We start from the raw sequence: 14881 nt of genomic DNA, 5'->3' as shown, positions 1-14881 counted from the left end.
TGAGACAAACAGCCAATTGCCAAGTCCGATGTTGACTGAAAATGTAGCCCCAGTCTGGAGGGGGCAGTGGGAGAAAAATGCTTAATCTTTTTTTTGTTCTCGTACTCCCCTGTCTGGGGTATGACCATACAGTGCACAGAGGTGGCCGCATGCTTTTTAAGTTGCCGGTTTGCTGTTCTTATTTCTTGGAAAAATGATTTGACCTGTGTGTGTAGGTGTATCCAGAGTATCGCCTGCTTTACTGTCCTGTCACATGCATGACCAGGATGGGATTTTTAAGCCTTTTATTAAAGAGCTGGCCTTGACTATCAAAGGTATAATTCATGGTCACACCCCACACATGTTATGTCTCACTTGTTTGCCCACTCCACACCGAAAGCATTTTAAGGTACCTTTGTCAACACTTTCAGACAAAGTGGTTCAAAAAGGTTCCCTACAGAAACATAAGGTGCTACTTTGAATCACTGATGTTGTCCAGCCACTGGAAATCTTTCAAATAATGGCCGAGTTTCAGCAAGAGTTCTTTTATGAACCCAGGAGAAATATATATATTTATTTATTTATTTATATATATATATTTATTTATATATATTTATATATATATTTATATATATATATATTATATTTATTATATAAATATAATTATATATATAATTATATATTTAATTATATATATATTTATTATATAAATATAATTATATATTTATATATATAAAATTACATATATATATATATATACACACACACACACACATTATGTGTTCTATCCTCACGTGGTTATCATGCTATTGCACCAGTGCTTGTCGTAGAATTTTTATTGAGTCAGAAAAGGGTGAAGGTTTAAAAAAAATAAAAAATAAACTGCAGTTCTTCAAACTTTTCACTTGTGCCAGGAGGTGACAGTGTTTGTATATATGGACAAAATGCATTTCATTTCAAGTATCTGCACATTTCAAGCCCCAAAAATGCAGAACACACCAATTAACCAAAACGAGCAATTTTCAGAAAAGCAACTTGATTTTGAACCTGAGCAGCCGAGAATTGCAACCTGGTCCATCACTTTGCCAACAACCACATCCAACTGCTTTCAATGTATTGTACGTACAAGCTCTGAGAAGAAAGGTCAAGTAAGAGCAGACAATTTCTCTCATAGCTGACAAGATTTACCTGAGTATTGCAGTCTCTCTTCACAGTTCAGTGTTGACTCTAGTTAGAACCTGAAGCGATTAGTACCCAGTTATCAAATTAATTGATAATTTGATTTGGACAGAGAACACTGGCTGTTTATACAGAGATGAGCTGATAAAGCTTAAATGGCACGTCACTTGTTTTTACAGTTGGCTATTTCATATCACTGTTAATTTCAGCAATTTCGCAGTAGCATGAAATAATTTAATACGAAAATTACAATGATAATAAAAACGCACTGATTACAATTTATTACGCTGATAATAATCTTGTCTCCCTTTCAATAGACCCCTATCTGCAGAAGTTGTGTGTATCACTGTTGTCTGCCAGAAACTTTTAGATGGTGTGTTTTTCTCAGAGTTGGTGGTATAAGATGCATGAAGTAGGATTTTAAGTGTGGCATATGAACCTTTACTTAGCCTTTCCTCCATGTAATTTTCCCAATCTGCTGTCTTGTTTAGCCACTGATTACCTACAGTATATCCGTGCCCCCTGGTTGTTTTGCAGTCACACTTCCACACTCTGGGAGTGGTGTCTTCCCCTTTCCCAACCATGGAGAAAGAGAGTCAGGAGGTGGGTGAGGAAAAGAGTAGAGTCTGAGTGGAGATTAGAGTTAAAAGTGAACACCAGAGGGTGGAGCGTCACGGTCAACCCTCCCTGCATCACATGTGGTGTCTTCTCGTTCTCGCCCTCTCTCTTATCCCCTTGAGGCTGTTGACCCACTGTTGTTTTCTCTGCAGCAAGAGTATTTATTAAAATAAAAAACGGGGGGGGGGGGGTGGATTTATATGTTAGCATGCGTATATAGGTCATGCACTCTTATATCTTGGTACATGACTGGGTGCACATAGGATACTAAGCTCCAGAGGTGCTTCTATATAAGGCAATGAGACTTTTGCTTTAATGCAGTTTGAGAGTTTTTCTTTTTTCGCCATGCACATTTTTGTCACTGGGAAGCACAATTTTAGTCATTATGAATAAGGCTGTAATTTGAAAAAAAAAAAAAAAAAAAAAAACAGTTAGAAAAAAACATAAATGAATTAAACCCCAGCAGCTTACATTAATAGCATTGCTCTGTGATTTTGTGCTAATAAGACATCCACTCACCTCAGTGATTGCAAGGTAGTATTTAAAGTCAGCATTAAGTGTGTGCCTGTCTGTACTGCCTTCCTGCACAGGTCTTACAGAAAGATTCTGACAGGTTGGTCGAAACCAGTGAAATGCATATTCAGGTTTATTTACATAAAATAATTTCCACTGAGGCTATTTCAAATTGTTTTACATGTAATATAACAACTTCAATTTCAAGGGTACCTGCTGGCCGGACTTTTGCAGCCTGTCATTCACCTGCTCTGTTTCCACACATATCCTGTCTGTCTCTACTGCTCCTTTCCAAAGCCAGAGAAAAGAAATAACTTGAAGATAAAATATTATGACATAGACATGTTAAAAAATTTAGGCAAAATAAAGTTCTTCTCATAAACTAAATTAATAAAATGAAAAGATGAATAAAATACAAATGCTTTTTCCTGGAATGAATCAGATGCATGGGAAATTTACGCAAACTCTGTGATTTTAGACACATGAACTTCAATAACAACTAAGTTATAAGAGGTATATATGCACCTGCTGATCCTGTGATGAAAGTTTGGAGTTCTTGGAGAGTTTGGAGTCATGGATTAATTGGCAGAGGGTTTCAAATCTACGCCACTTGTAGATGATTTTCCTTACAGTGGAATGATTTATTTCAAATAATTTGGAGATCAATTAATTTTTTTTGCCAGACTAATAGGCATCCACAACCTTTTTTTCTGAAGGCCTCAGACAGCTCTTAAGATTTTGGCATGATGACACCACAGACTTGAAGAGCAAAAAGAACACCAGACCCTGGATGACAGAGGCTTACAAAGAACAGGTTTCACCTGTGATTCCTCAAAGAGCTTCCCTGAGAGTTAAAGGCAGAAAATGACAACATATTTCATGTGTCTTTAGTATTGTTGCGTTATCATATTAAAATCAATACCTCAACAATCCTTTATTTATAATTTATAAAATTTTTGGTTTGTATTTTGAAAGAGAGAACTAAAAAAATGCTCTACTTTTTACATTTTGCCTAAGCCTTACTCATCCTCTCGCTCTCTTTCTGTCCCGCACTGAGTGAGTGGGTGTTGATGGTACATGTGCGATCTCTCAGCGTAATGCACTGCGGCGTTAAAGATCAGGTTGTTAACACCGTGATCAGGGACTGCATTAGTGGCACTGGGCACTCCTTCACTGTAATGCTGGAATGGCATAATTGACTTACTCAACACATACACCCACACAGGAACACGCCACGCACGCACGCACACACACACACACACACACACACACACACACACACACACACACACACACACACACACACACACACACACACACACACACACACACACACACACACACACACACATTTCCACAGCTTCAAATGATACTCAGATTTCTGCAGATGCACACACAAATAGACACACCATGGTTCGCCCCTGCCGCTATTGACACACCCACACACACACTCCCACACTATTGAAACTCAAAAGCTGTGCAATTTTAATCAAAATTAAAGGCCACATGCTGTGAATGTAAATGAGTCTATTAGTAGACTCATTAACTGTAGTTTGGTTTACTTTTTTTTTTACTTTATATTTTCTATACTTTTAACGGCTAATGCCTCTGGTGACATTTTCTCCGGTCTCATTTCTTTTATTCACTGAGATATCATTTGTAATGAAAAAAGACATGTCGTATCCAAGTGAACCACAATTGTTATTTACATAAATGTGTTCAATTTTGACATGTAAAAAAAAACATGTTTTTTTTTTTAACAAAAATGCTATAGGTTTTGAAAATTACTTTTAGGTCATGGCACAGCGGGCAAGGGGGAGGGGACAAACAGAAAGAAAGAAAATTAGACTGTGACAACCTGGCAGTTGCTACAAGGTCTCATAGATAGAGTTGAAAGTGGCTAAACCTTACAAATGAGTGCTGTATGCAGAAGAGAGCCCACTGGAGTTGAATGCCAGGAAGAGATAGAAGGTGGTGAGGAGCTTGATGAAGCCAGAAAAAGAAAGGGATAAATCAAGTAGGGAATTGGAATGAGAGGAAATGAGAGAGAGAAATACTACAACAGGTACAAATGAGACAATGGCAGAAAGGTAACAGAGTAGACGCAATAGGACCTTATCTGCTGCAGATGCAGATGGCTCTGCATCTATGTACCATGTGTGAGTGTGTACTGTATGTGTCTCCTGTAAATTAAGATAACATTGTTTTAAATATACTCATATTAGCTTCAGCTGCTTTCTATAAAACAGTACATAAATGAATCTTAACTTGCTAAAAGTCCTGCAGTCAGAGCTGACTGCAGAGCTGAGGTTGAAAAATACATTTTGAAATGTTCCTCTCAGCTCTGTCTATCCTTAAAAGTACAATTTGAAGTGATTTCCCAAAGCAACACAGCAAAAAAGTCCCTGTCAAAGTCAACTAATTTGAATTCTGTTCACCCTGTTGCACTGAAGAAAAAATAAGGTACCATATTGGTTGTAGAAAATGGCTGCAATCCCAAACATCGTAAAGGTCAATGTGGATCAAATTTTCACAAGTGGTGGGTCAAGAGCCAAAAGTGAGTTGCATACTAATGTCTTGTACTGTCATAGCTAAATGCTGACGGAAGAAACCCATGTTCTGCACTGGCTGGCTTTGTATGGAAGGTTGCCATGTGTTTGGCCATTGAATCTCATTGCTGCTCTGCACCCTTAGGCCTGTATTTTCTTTCTCCATTTTATCTATGACTGAAAATAGAGTATGGTGAAAGATGTCGAAGAGCTAAGAGAATTGTTCTTTTTAAGTTTTGTGTCCATGGAGGAATCGAAAGAGCCAAGTAAAAGAAAGGAGGGAGAATATAGGCCGAAATATGCAACACTGTGCTCCCTCACCTTGAAATGGCAGTGTTCCCCTTGATAAAAGGCTAATAAGTCTAATCAGGCCTGATTAATTACACCGATAGGCACTTGCGTTTGCCAGCCTAATTGATGACTTTATCTGTGTTTTGCACTGTGCTGAGTGGATGATGGTGCTTCTCAGGAGAAGCTGGAAAGATTGAGCCCAAATGAAGGTTATTGGTGGTAGAATAGAGAAGTTAGGCTGTTGGGCAAGTGTTTCCTGCAGCACAAAGAGGAAACAGTCCACTGAGTGATAGGACAGTAAATTACGTCTGAGGTCTAATTGCTTGTGTTAGGATTATTTAGTGACGAATAGGCAACATGTGGTGACTTTCAGATGTGCACTCTATGCTGATTTCTCCACAGAGATTCTCTCTCTACTTGGGCTTGCAGTCTTTTTAGTCCCACCCAAGTTATGCCTCAGAAATCATAGTCCAAAGGGTGTCTGTTCCCTTCTGAGTGAGAACACATGTACTGGGGCTTCATTTTAGATTCAGGGGAATGACACTTCATTCTTCTCACAAGCCCTTTTCAAACCTTGTTCTCTTGATGATTACAGGAGAAATCAATGTGGCTTTGAGCAATGTGATCTCCACTACTGACCTGCCCAATGGAGTGATCCTGTGCTGTTACATTTGCTATTGACAGTAAGAAGAGTGAAGGATGTTTTTTTTGTAGGAAATACAAGTTGCTGTTCATCAGCCAGTGCTCAACTGTACTTCTTATTCAAACCAACTGCACAACTACATGTTTTTTTTATTATTTTTTAAAGAAAACATTTGTTTATTATTAGTGTAAATACAATTTCAGGTTTTGTCAATTTGTACCAATTTCCAATTTCAGATACTATCAAAGTTAATTTAGTTTTACCTGAAAAAAATTATTTTGGCTTGAACTTGTAAAAAACTGAAAATACACAGACATCACTTGTGACTTGGACACAAACAGTTTTATTGGTCGAGCTAATACATCTCACAGTAATGCACCTGTGACGACAACTATAGCCTGACTGGTGTACAAAAGATGATCATATTTCTTTCAGTTGCTTGAGTATCTTTCTCTGTCTGTTGTCTTTTTGTTCTGCATCAACTGCAGCCTTTGCAGGCAGCCCTGTATGGTATCTTGGACTTCAGAGCCTTTGGGATGCAGAGAGTCATGTGCTCTATATTTATCTTGCTTTATGATTTATTAATAGTCTCCCCAGTATGCGCAGTACTAAAAATACATTGGAGGCAGAGAACCACACACAGCATCTAGCCAGGAAAGCAGTGTGCACAGGCTTGAGGAGAGATTTGTCAACTCAGCAGCTTTCCACTGTAACAACATGCACTTCTAGGATGATCCAAGGATTCAGGTTACCTCAGTGCGCAAACTACTCTCTGACTCAGCACTTAAGTGACCCAGGACTCTTAAACATTGACAACAGGATTCAGCAAGTTGAATATATTGTAACTGAGAGAATTGACTTTGAATGACAGCCTCAGTAAACCAACATATTTAGCTGTATGTACATTTAAGTGTATGTTATATCATCTCTGTGCCTTGTTTTCTGTCTTTTTCTCCCTGTCTTTGTAGTATGAATACTTTAATGCAGTGCTGATCAATGAGGTGGATGAGGAGGGGAACAGCGTAGAGCTGGGAGGAGAATTTATCCTGCAGCCCAATGACCATTTTAACAACCTATCAGTCAACCTCAGCCTCAGCGTGGTTCAGGTGCCCACCAACATGTACAACAAAGGTATGTTCCCTGTCCTCAATGTGCAATAAAAGTGCTCTGTATTCAGAAATGCATGAAACAACTGAAACACCAATCTAAAAATGAACAATCAGTACTAGAGTTAGTATGTGTGCTGCTGATGCACGTGAATGTACAGAGGAGGATTTGAGTTCATTAACTGTAACTTTTTGGATCATCCCTACCACACACCAACTTAATTAGCGGTTAAATAATTAGGCTGCTTAATTTACCATCCACTCAAGTCCAACCAGAGCAGTCATGGCCTTGTACAATGCTCAGTGGACAGAGTGAATGTCATGTCGGCTTAACCCAGCTTCCAGAGGCAAAGAAATTATATGGAGAGAGGGAAGAAAAGAGGGAGAAAGTAAATGAGAAAGAAAGTAGGTTAAGTCAGACTGATGGAAGGTCTGAGCAACAGATTAATTGGAGCTAGGTGGAAAAAAGAGAACAAGAAAGTGAGAGTGACAGGAGGAGAGTGAATGAAACGCATGGAAGTGCAAGGAAAGTGAGGTTGGCAGGCTGGCGGAAAGGAAGAGTAATTTAGATTTGATTCACAGGCAAATGAGTAGAGTCATGCGCACATACACACACACGCCCAGCTTTAAGAGTGGTAGTTCTGCAGGCTTCATTCATGGGTAGTCATAACATGGATGTAATGGCTGGGTCTTCAGGGAGCCTGTTGGTGGGCAAAGTCGCACTGTGCTATAAAAGCTGACTGACAGTGAAAAAGTGATGAACGATTCTTCAAAACAAGTGCAAACGTTCTTACCCAAATTCTCCATTTGAATAAAATTGCAAACATTCATGTTATGAATACAGGATTTTTCGTCTCTTAATGTTTTTTTTATTCACAGTGCAGTATCACTTACATGTAATTGACATGTTCATGTATATCACTGGCTTTCAGCCATAGAGCCTGCAGGTTTTCAGACAGAAAACAGCACAGCCCAGAAAAATTCCGAGGTGCTGCGTTAGTGAGGGTGTGAGGGTGTGGGGGTGTAGGTGAGACGATGAAATATGACCCAGGATGTCCAGTTTTAGCAGCATGTCTATGAGCTTGAAGCCTATCTGATGTTACTAATGTAAGACAAGATCTTGTAAAAAGTTAAAGTGGAAGCAGGCTGGAGAACATCTTCATCAGTATTCAAAAGTAATCTACTAATAATGCTTCAATCGGTGGCGGCTGTGGCTCAGATGGTAAAGCGGATTGGTGGTTCGCTCCCTGGGTCCTATGATGCTGAACCCCAAGTTGCTCCTGATGGCAGGGGAGTACCTTGCACTGCAGCTCTGCCGCCATTAATTTGTGAATTGGTGTGTCAGTGGGTGGCTGGGAGCACTAAGGTGATAAAGCACAATATAATTGTAGACAATTTACCATTACCAATGTACTTTATATGACCAATGTAGTGCCAGAAGATGCTGAGCAAAGTTCAGCTGCCTTTGACCAGCTCTGTTTTCCACTCATGTACCAGCTAATCACTGTCGTCGGAACCTGCTCCGTACGGTGCTGAAGAGCTGGCTGTAGCCGGTGCACTTCATAAATTGTATGACATCAGCAGTGATGAATTGGAGTTTAGGTCTATGATAGCAGAGAGCTTCGTGCACCCTGGAGATTAATCGCAGGAGGAACCTGCCATATCAAGCATCCATCTTCCAACCTCACGTTGCAACCAAAACACACCGTGCGTGATCATTTTTTATGAGGCTACATGACAGGAACATGTTCCATAGATGCAGTGAAGCCATGCTCACATTTGCAGCAGGTCGATACACTCTAATGTCTCTGCTCTGAAGTGTTCACAGCCATGTATGCACATACACACTTTCAAACACCCATCATTTCCTCTTATTAAAACCCCCCTTAATCATGCGAGGTAACCTAATAACATGAATAATGTGAATAACCTGAATAATGTGATTTGAAATTTGTGAGATTGCTCAGAATAGTGCAGCGAGTAACCTACACATTTCCACTTTTTAATCAGAGCTTTCAATTCGAGTATACACACACGTGTAAAAATATAGAATCATGGCAGCTCCTTTGATCAGATTGAACTAAGGAGTGCATTAGTTGAAATGAATTTAAATGACAGCTTAGGGGGAAAAGAGAGCCCATCCTCGCTTCCTCATTATGATGAGTTGAGATCATAATAGACACTCAAACTGCACCAGAAGTGACTGTATTGTTGTGTAAATGGGGCCTGGATCAAATCCAGCCTCCTCTTCACTCCGCTCCGTAGAGGTGGATGGGTGTTTGCTATCAAGAGAGGGCTTTAGTGTGCTAGCTTCCAGAAGAATAATTCAATCATGGCTTATTGGCATGACTGTTGACAGCAGAACGATGTTGCCAGCATAGGAGATGATGGGAAATCTGTTATGAACTTTTCTTTCTCCCTGTCCATTACGTACTAGTCTGTGTCTGTCTGTCTCCCTGTTTGCCTTCCTCGCTGACCTTTTTTTTAATTTTTATTTTTTTTAACTCTTAAGGGTATTGTGTATCTGTCGTGCTGTATGATTCTGTCTGTCTGTCTGTTCATCCTTTCAAACCTCCATCTTCCCCGCCCCGCTTTTGAACCAAGTAGTAAGCAACTGTAATAAGCTTGGCTGTCTGGCTGCTCACCAGCACATTCATGAGACTCTCAGCCTGTAAATTGAAAAGAAGCTTCAATAATTGGATATGCAGTTTGGAAGGAATTATGAGCACTCACTATTGGACATAATATACATACTGTATAATATAGCACACACATTATTGTTGCCCTCCAGAAACAATGACAAAAAGCTGGTTGGCTGGTTAATTGCACAATAGATGCAAAGTTTGCATTACCTTCATTTTTGTATCCCCAGATTATTTTCTATTGTTTTGATAATATATCCCATACTGAGATTGTCTTCTCCCAAAAAAATGTCATTCTAGTAGTTTCTACCAAAAAAAATATATTTTTATAGTTCATATTAACCCAGTTGTTTGACAAAATAAACTTTATTGTTATTATTTTAAGTTTACAGCAGTCTGCGTGTGTATGTCTATCTAGCATTAGTATTAAAATTAGCACCAATAAAATAAACGGAACACCATTTTTACCTAGCTTTCTCTTGAGTAATATCTTTAGCTTTGCATTGCTGACAAGCTATCTGTATCTGGCAGACTGTTTTAAGTGTGATACTGGAATCTACAGCCCAGGTATCACTACCGAAAGCGATTAGTGCCCCCTGGGTAACAAATACAAAACCAGTATACAGTAACCAAAGTGCTGCTGCTGCATTTTAGCTCTGCTTTGTAGTCACTGCAAATGTATTAAGCTGTTTTCAAAGAAATGTTGCATTTCTATGGCATACTTTTATACAAAACAAATCTCACAGAGATTCATATTAACAACATTTTTATTAAATATTATGTGCTTTCAGGGCAGAATAGTCTACAGTATATCCTATTCTTTTTCCCTTTTATCGCTAGTCTTTTTTTCGACTCTCATCTTTTCACTCAGTTTTTCTGATAACACTTTCCCTGTATCTTTCTGTAATGAATAGGTCCTGATACTGATCTGTAGACGGGCAGTGTGTGATACGATATGTCTGAATGAGCAGGCACCAGAGAACACCAGTCAGCCTCCTGGACTGTAAAAACAATGTTAACCTTTTTTCTTCTCTCCATGTGTCTTTGCCCCTCTATTTTTTTCACTTCATTATTTAGACTCTGCAATTGTCAATGGAGTGTACTGGTCTGAGGCCCTGAACAAAGTGTTTGTGGATAACTTTGAGAGAGACCCATCACTTATATGGCAGTACTTTGGCAGTGCCAAAGGCTTTTTCCGGCAGTACCCAGGTAAGTGTGTGTTTTGTTGGAAGGGTGGATCTGTGCTTGTGGTGACTGTGTGTGTTTGTAAGTCACTGTCTTCTAAAAGCAGAACAGCGGGTGTAGGGGGAATCTTCAGTGACTGACAGCTAGAGACTGGAGGCTAGTGGGGTGGGAGAGCGGAGAACGAGGGGGAGTAGATAGGAGAAGAGAGGGGGTGAAGAACGACAGGTGAAAGAGCTTGTGGAGATTAAAGAGTGGGTGAAGGATAAAAACATTTGAAACAGGTGAAGTGGATTGAATAAAAATAGAAGTAATTTAATTAAGAAAACAATGAAATTGGTGAATACATATTATGGAGCAAGGAATATGAGAAAATCAATGGAAAGGCTTTTTCTCTTTTATTTTTCTCTTTGGACCTTTTGAACCTGCATATAAGTGGTCATTAATTATGGTGTTTAATATCACTTGCCTTATTCTACATCTGACATACTCTGCGCAGCTGAGACTTTCAAAAGACTTCCTCCACTGTCCATTGATAGTTTTCCGATCTGGCGGCCTCCAAAGTCACCAGTGGTGGCACAGAAATCTCAAATTTATATTTACATGGCTAGTTACCTGTTGAATTAAGTAAAACACGTGCATTTATAATTTAGGAGTTTGGAAGGGACTAAATCTCTGAAAATAAGATGCTGTAGGGGCAGAGGTAGTTTTACAAATGTTTTAGGAAAATCCTGTCGTGACAGAGAAGATGCCTCTTCTGGTAGAAAGTCTACAGGGTTCAATGAACAAATTTCCTGGCCACCTCTCCGTCACTCACCCTCGATAACAGTTTGTTTTCCTTCCATGCAAACTCACGTCAAACTGCAGACTGAAATGAATTGTTTCATCTTTGACGTGTGATGCTTTTAAAGGAATCAAATGGAAGCCAGATGAACACGGAGTCATAGCTTTTGACTGCCGTAACCGGAAATGGTACATTCAGGCTGCCACCTCTCCAAAGGATGTGGTGATCCTAGTGGATGTGAGTGGCAGCATGAAAGGCCTGAGACTGACAATCGCCCGGCAGACTGTCTCCTCCATCCTGGACACTCTTGGAGATGACGACTTTTTTAATATCATTGCCGTAAGTCCACACAAATGTGTACACAGCTGCAATGGGGGACAGATATGAATACTTTAGCTCTGTGTGTTTTAAACAGAAAGGCACACACACAAAAATAAAGATGCACAGACCCACATTCTCTCCTTCTCAAATCAGAAGAAATGCTGGAACAAATCAGCTTTCTCTCCTGTCACACTCACAACCAATTAGCAGTTAGCTGAATGAAGATTTGAAATGCTAGAGACAGTTGTGATTCGATCCTCGCCTCAGGCACCTAAACTATTGTTATCGTAATTCAGTATGATGCAACATGGTGTGTATGACCATGCACTTGCACTTGTGTGTCTGATGCTATTTCACATCAAAACATAGCTAGTCGCTTCCAATCTCTTTTTTCTCCTGAAAAAAGTTTTCATTATCATTAACATCCTAATCATATTATTTTAAAAAAAACTATTCTTTTGAAAAATAGAGAAAAAGAGGATTTAACAATCAGGCAGAAACATATTGTTTTCCCCAGACACTCTTTGAAAGGATGTGTCATTTTGACTCATCTGTTTCTTCTTTGCTCTTTTTGTTTGTGTTATTTATTACTGTCACTTTTACTGTGTTGTGCATATTCTGTATGGGGAAAAAAAAAGAAAAAAAAGATTGTTTTGTCAAAAGTATCTGCCGTAATAGAACAAATTATGTACACACTTGAGAGAAAAAAAGTCTCTCATGCAAGGAGTTTGTTTTGTGCTGCAATGAATACACACAAAGACACAGACACACCGATCTGCACACACACAGATTAGGGCAAAATGACTGGCTATGGAAGAACACACTTCCATTGTCTTTTTTGGACTTTGAAGTCTAATTCATACTGACGCATTAATTGGTGAGTATTATCACAGAATGGCAGGCACTGGGTACATTGTGTACAATACAGTGTGTGCAATGTGTATGTGTGTATACTTTTCATCAAGATGAGTGTGAAGTTTCTACTTCTTACATCTTCTGACTGTGTTTTTAAACATTTGATGAAACATTTTTATACACACAGCAGATTTAAAGTAATTAAAATTATTACTTTAATTATTCCTTTTGTATTTCTCCAGTACAATGAGGAATTGCATTATGTGGAGCCGTGCTTGAATGGAACTCTGGTACAGGCAGATGTCACCAACAAAGATGTAAGTCTTTCTTTCCTTGTCTCCCATTGTTTTCTCCTGTTACAATCAACTGGAAATCATTGATACATTTTTGTCACTGAGGTTCTGGCCAGGTTTAAAGCTTGTACAATAAAATATAAAATATGTTTTTTACAGCCTATGTACAATAGCAAAAGGGTATTTTGGGTTGAGCATGAACACAATCAAAGTTTATGTTTATTGTTGTCTGAATAGATAAAAAAAAAAAACAACAACAACATGGTATATCTACCCTCTCATATAATGTGATCCATAAGTAAGAGATACAATAAACATTTATATGAAAACAATTTCACTGACATATTGGTATAGGCTGAACTACATTACTCAATGCATATTGCACACTGCTTATGGTAGCTTATTACAGTCTTACATGAACTTAAATGCATGTCAATGTTGATGTGTGTGAGTAAAGGCATGTATGTGATTTGTTAATCAGATGACTTGTGCAGAGAAACTGCCTCTGTACCGTTTAGTGCAAGTGTTGGTACACCAATAGCATTTTGTGAAAGAATAAGTGAGTCCAATGTTAAAAGAGTGCAAAGCACAAGCGGAATATATCAACTTTGAGTGTGTATACTTATTGTAGTATTAATTTAAGATATGTGCATTAAAATGACACAATAATGACAGCAATTAGCATGGCCCCCTTCTTCATCTCTAAGTCTATGTATGTAAGTATTGTATTACTTAAAAATTGAAACGCCAACCTCCATTAGTCCAGGTCAAAAACAGTTGTTTACTGGCAAATGCATGGACTACTTTCCAAGCACCATGTGCAAGTACTGCAGAATGCAGTGTGTTCCTGCTGGTGTTAAAGTTTGTTTCTGTTTACTTCTTAGCGAGTGTACACTTATGGATGGATTAGCATTGTGTGTTTAATTCCAGATGGTAGTTTAATGTAGTGTGAGTCAGTCAGCTAAGAGGGAAAGGCAGTCTGCACCAGTAGATAAGGCTAATGTCTTTTACTTCAACTGAGGGTAGGAAGTGGCTGTCACACTGAAGACTTAAACGTACGGATCTTTTTTTAAAATCCGTTATTTTATACCCAGACTTGAACTGGGTCACAAATACATGTTGTCAAGTTTCAATGTGCGCATTGATCTGACTATATTACCACAAATAGTTATTTGTCTAATTTGTCAATAGGCATCTGAAGAAGAGAAATCACCCTGTCTGATTGTTACTTACATGTGCACTAGTTCTTAAAGCCTTAATTGGAAACACTTGTGAATTTCTACATTATAACAGGTGTTGGACTTAAATTAAAAGAGCTGTCCTTTAAAATGCAGTTGATTTGTTTCCTCTTAAAGTATGTCACAGAGGGACAACTGATTTAAAGTGGACATTGGAATCTGAAGCTATTATTCATGTTTTTTAGCTGCAACAACCCAGAGAAGTTGAGTTTTTGTATTTGTTTTCTGAAGAAAAGATTGAACTGAAGTGAACTTTTAGTAACTAACAGAAACAAATGAGTTTCGTGGCGGTAAAAAAGCGACTGTGGACTGTTTGGTATATTGTTTTTAATGGAATCACAGCACCCAGTAAAAATGAAGGTTTGATTTACAGGTCACAACAACATATGCCAGGTCCTAACTTCACTTTCTTTTTCACACCAGCAACTTAAAAACAGAGCACAACGTTTTGAATGAATGAACCAGCAGAGCTTGAACCTTCAAAATAATCTGTCAACCAGCAGAACCAAAAATTATTATTTATGAGACAGAATATTGAACTCGTGTTAAACTATTGGGTTGACATCATATTTGATCAATGCAGTGTCTGTTGATTTAGTGTTTAAACAGACTTAAGCCAGTCATATCTGTACACTACTTGTATTCAGGAAAACCAACTGTTTGTTTTGCCCCTCTATTCATGCACTTA

General features: G+C 38.6%; 1 protein-coding gene across 2 annotated transcripts in view; it reads left to right on the top strand.

Annotated features, from left to right (window-relative positions):
• The window catches only part of cacna2d3a (calcium channel, voltage-dependent, alpha 2/delta subunit 3a), a 114329-nt gene that overhangs the window by 43212 nt on the left and 56236 nt on the right, over window positions 1–14881 (top strand). For both annotated transcript variants that reach the window (XM_069687942.1, XM_069687934.1), the window contains exons 5-8: window positions 6741–6903; window positions 10598–10729; window positions 11614–11825; window positions 12905–12979. In XM_069687942.1, the coding sequence (XP_069544043.1) occupies window positions 6741–6903; window positions 10598–10729; window positions 11614–11825; window positions 12905–12979 (582 nt within the window). The remainder of the gene's footprint in view (window positions 1–6740; window positions 6904–10597; window positions 10730–11613; window positions 11826–12904; window positions 12980–14881) is intronic.

The sequence above is a fragment of the Brachyistius frenatus genome, unplaced genomic scaffold (genome assembly GCF_029030835.1).
Source record: "Brachyistius frenatus isolate BFR_SWC_R1_liver_20210118 unplaced genomic scaffold, ASM2903083v1 Contig_6, whole genome shotgun sequence".
In the NCBI taxonomy this organism is placed as follows: Eukaryota; Metazoa; Chordata; class Actinopteri; family Embiotocidae; genus Brachyistius; species Brachyistius frenatus.
This window is presented reverse-complemented; position numbering and strand designations above follow the sequence as displayed.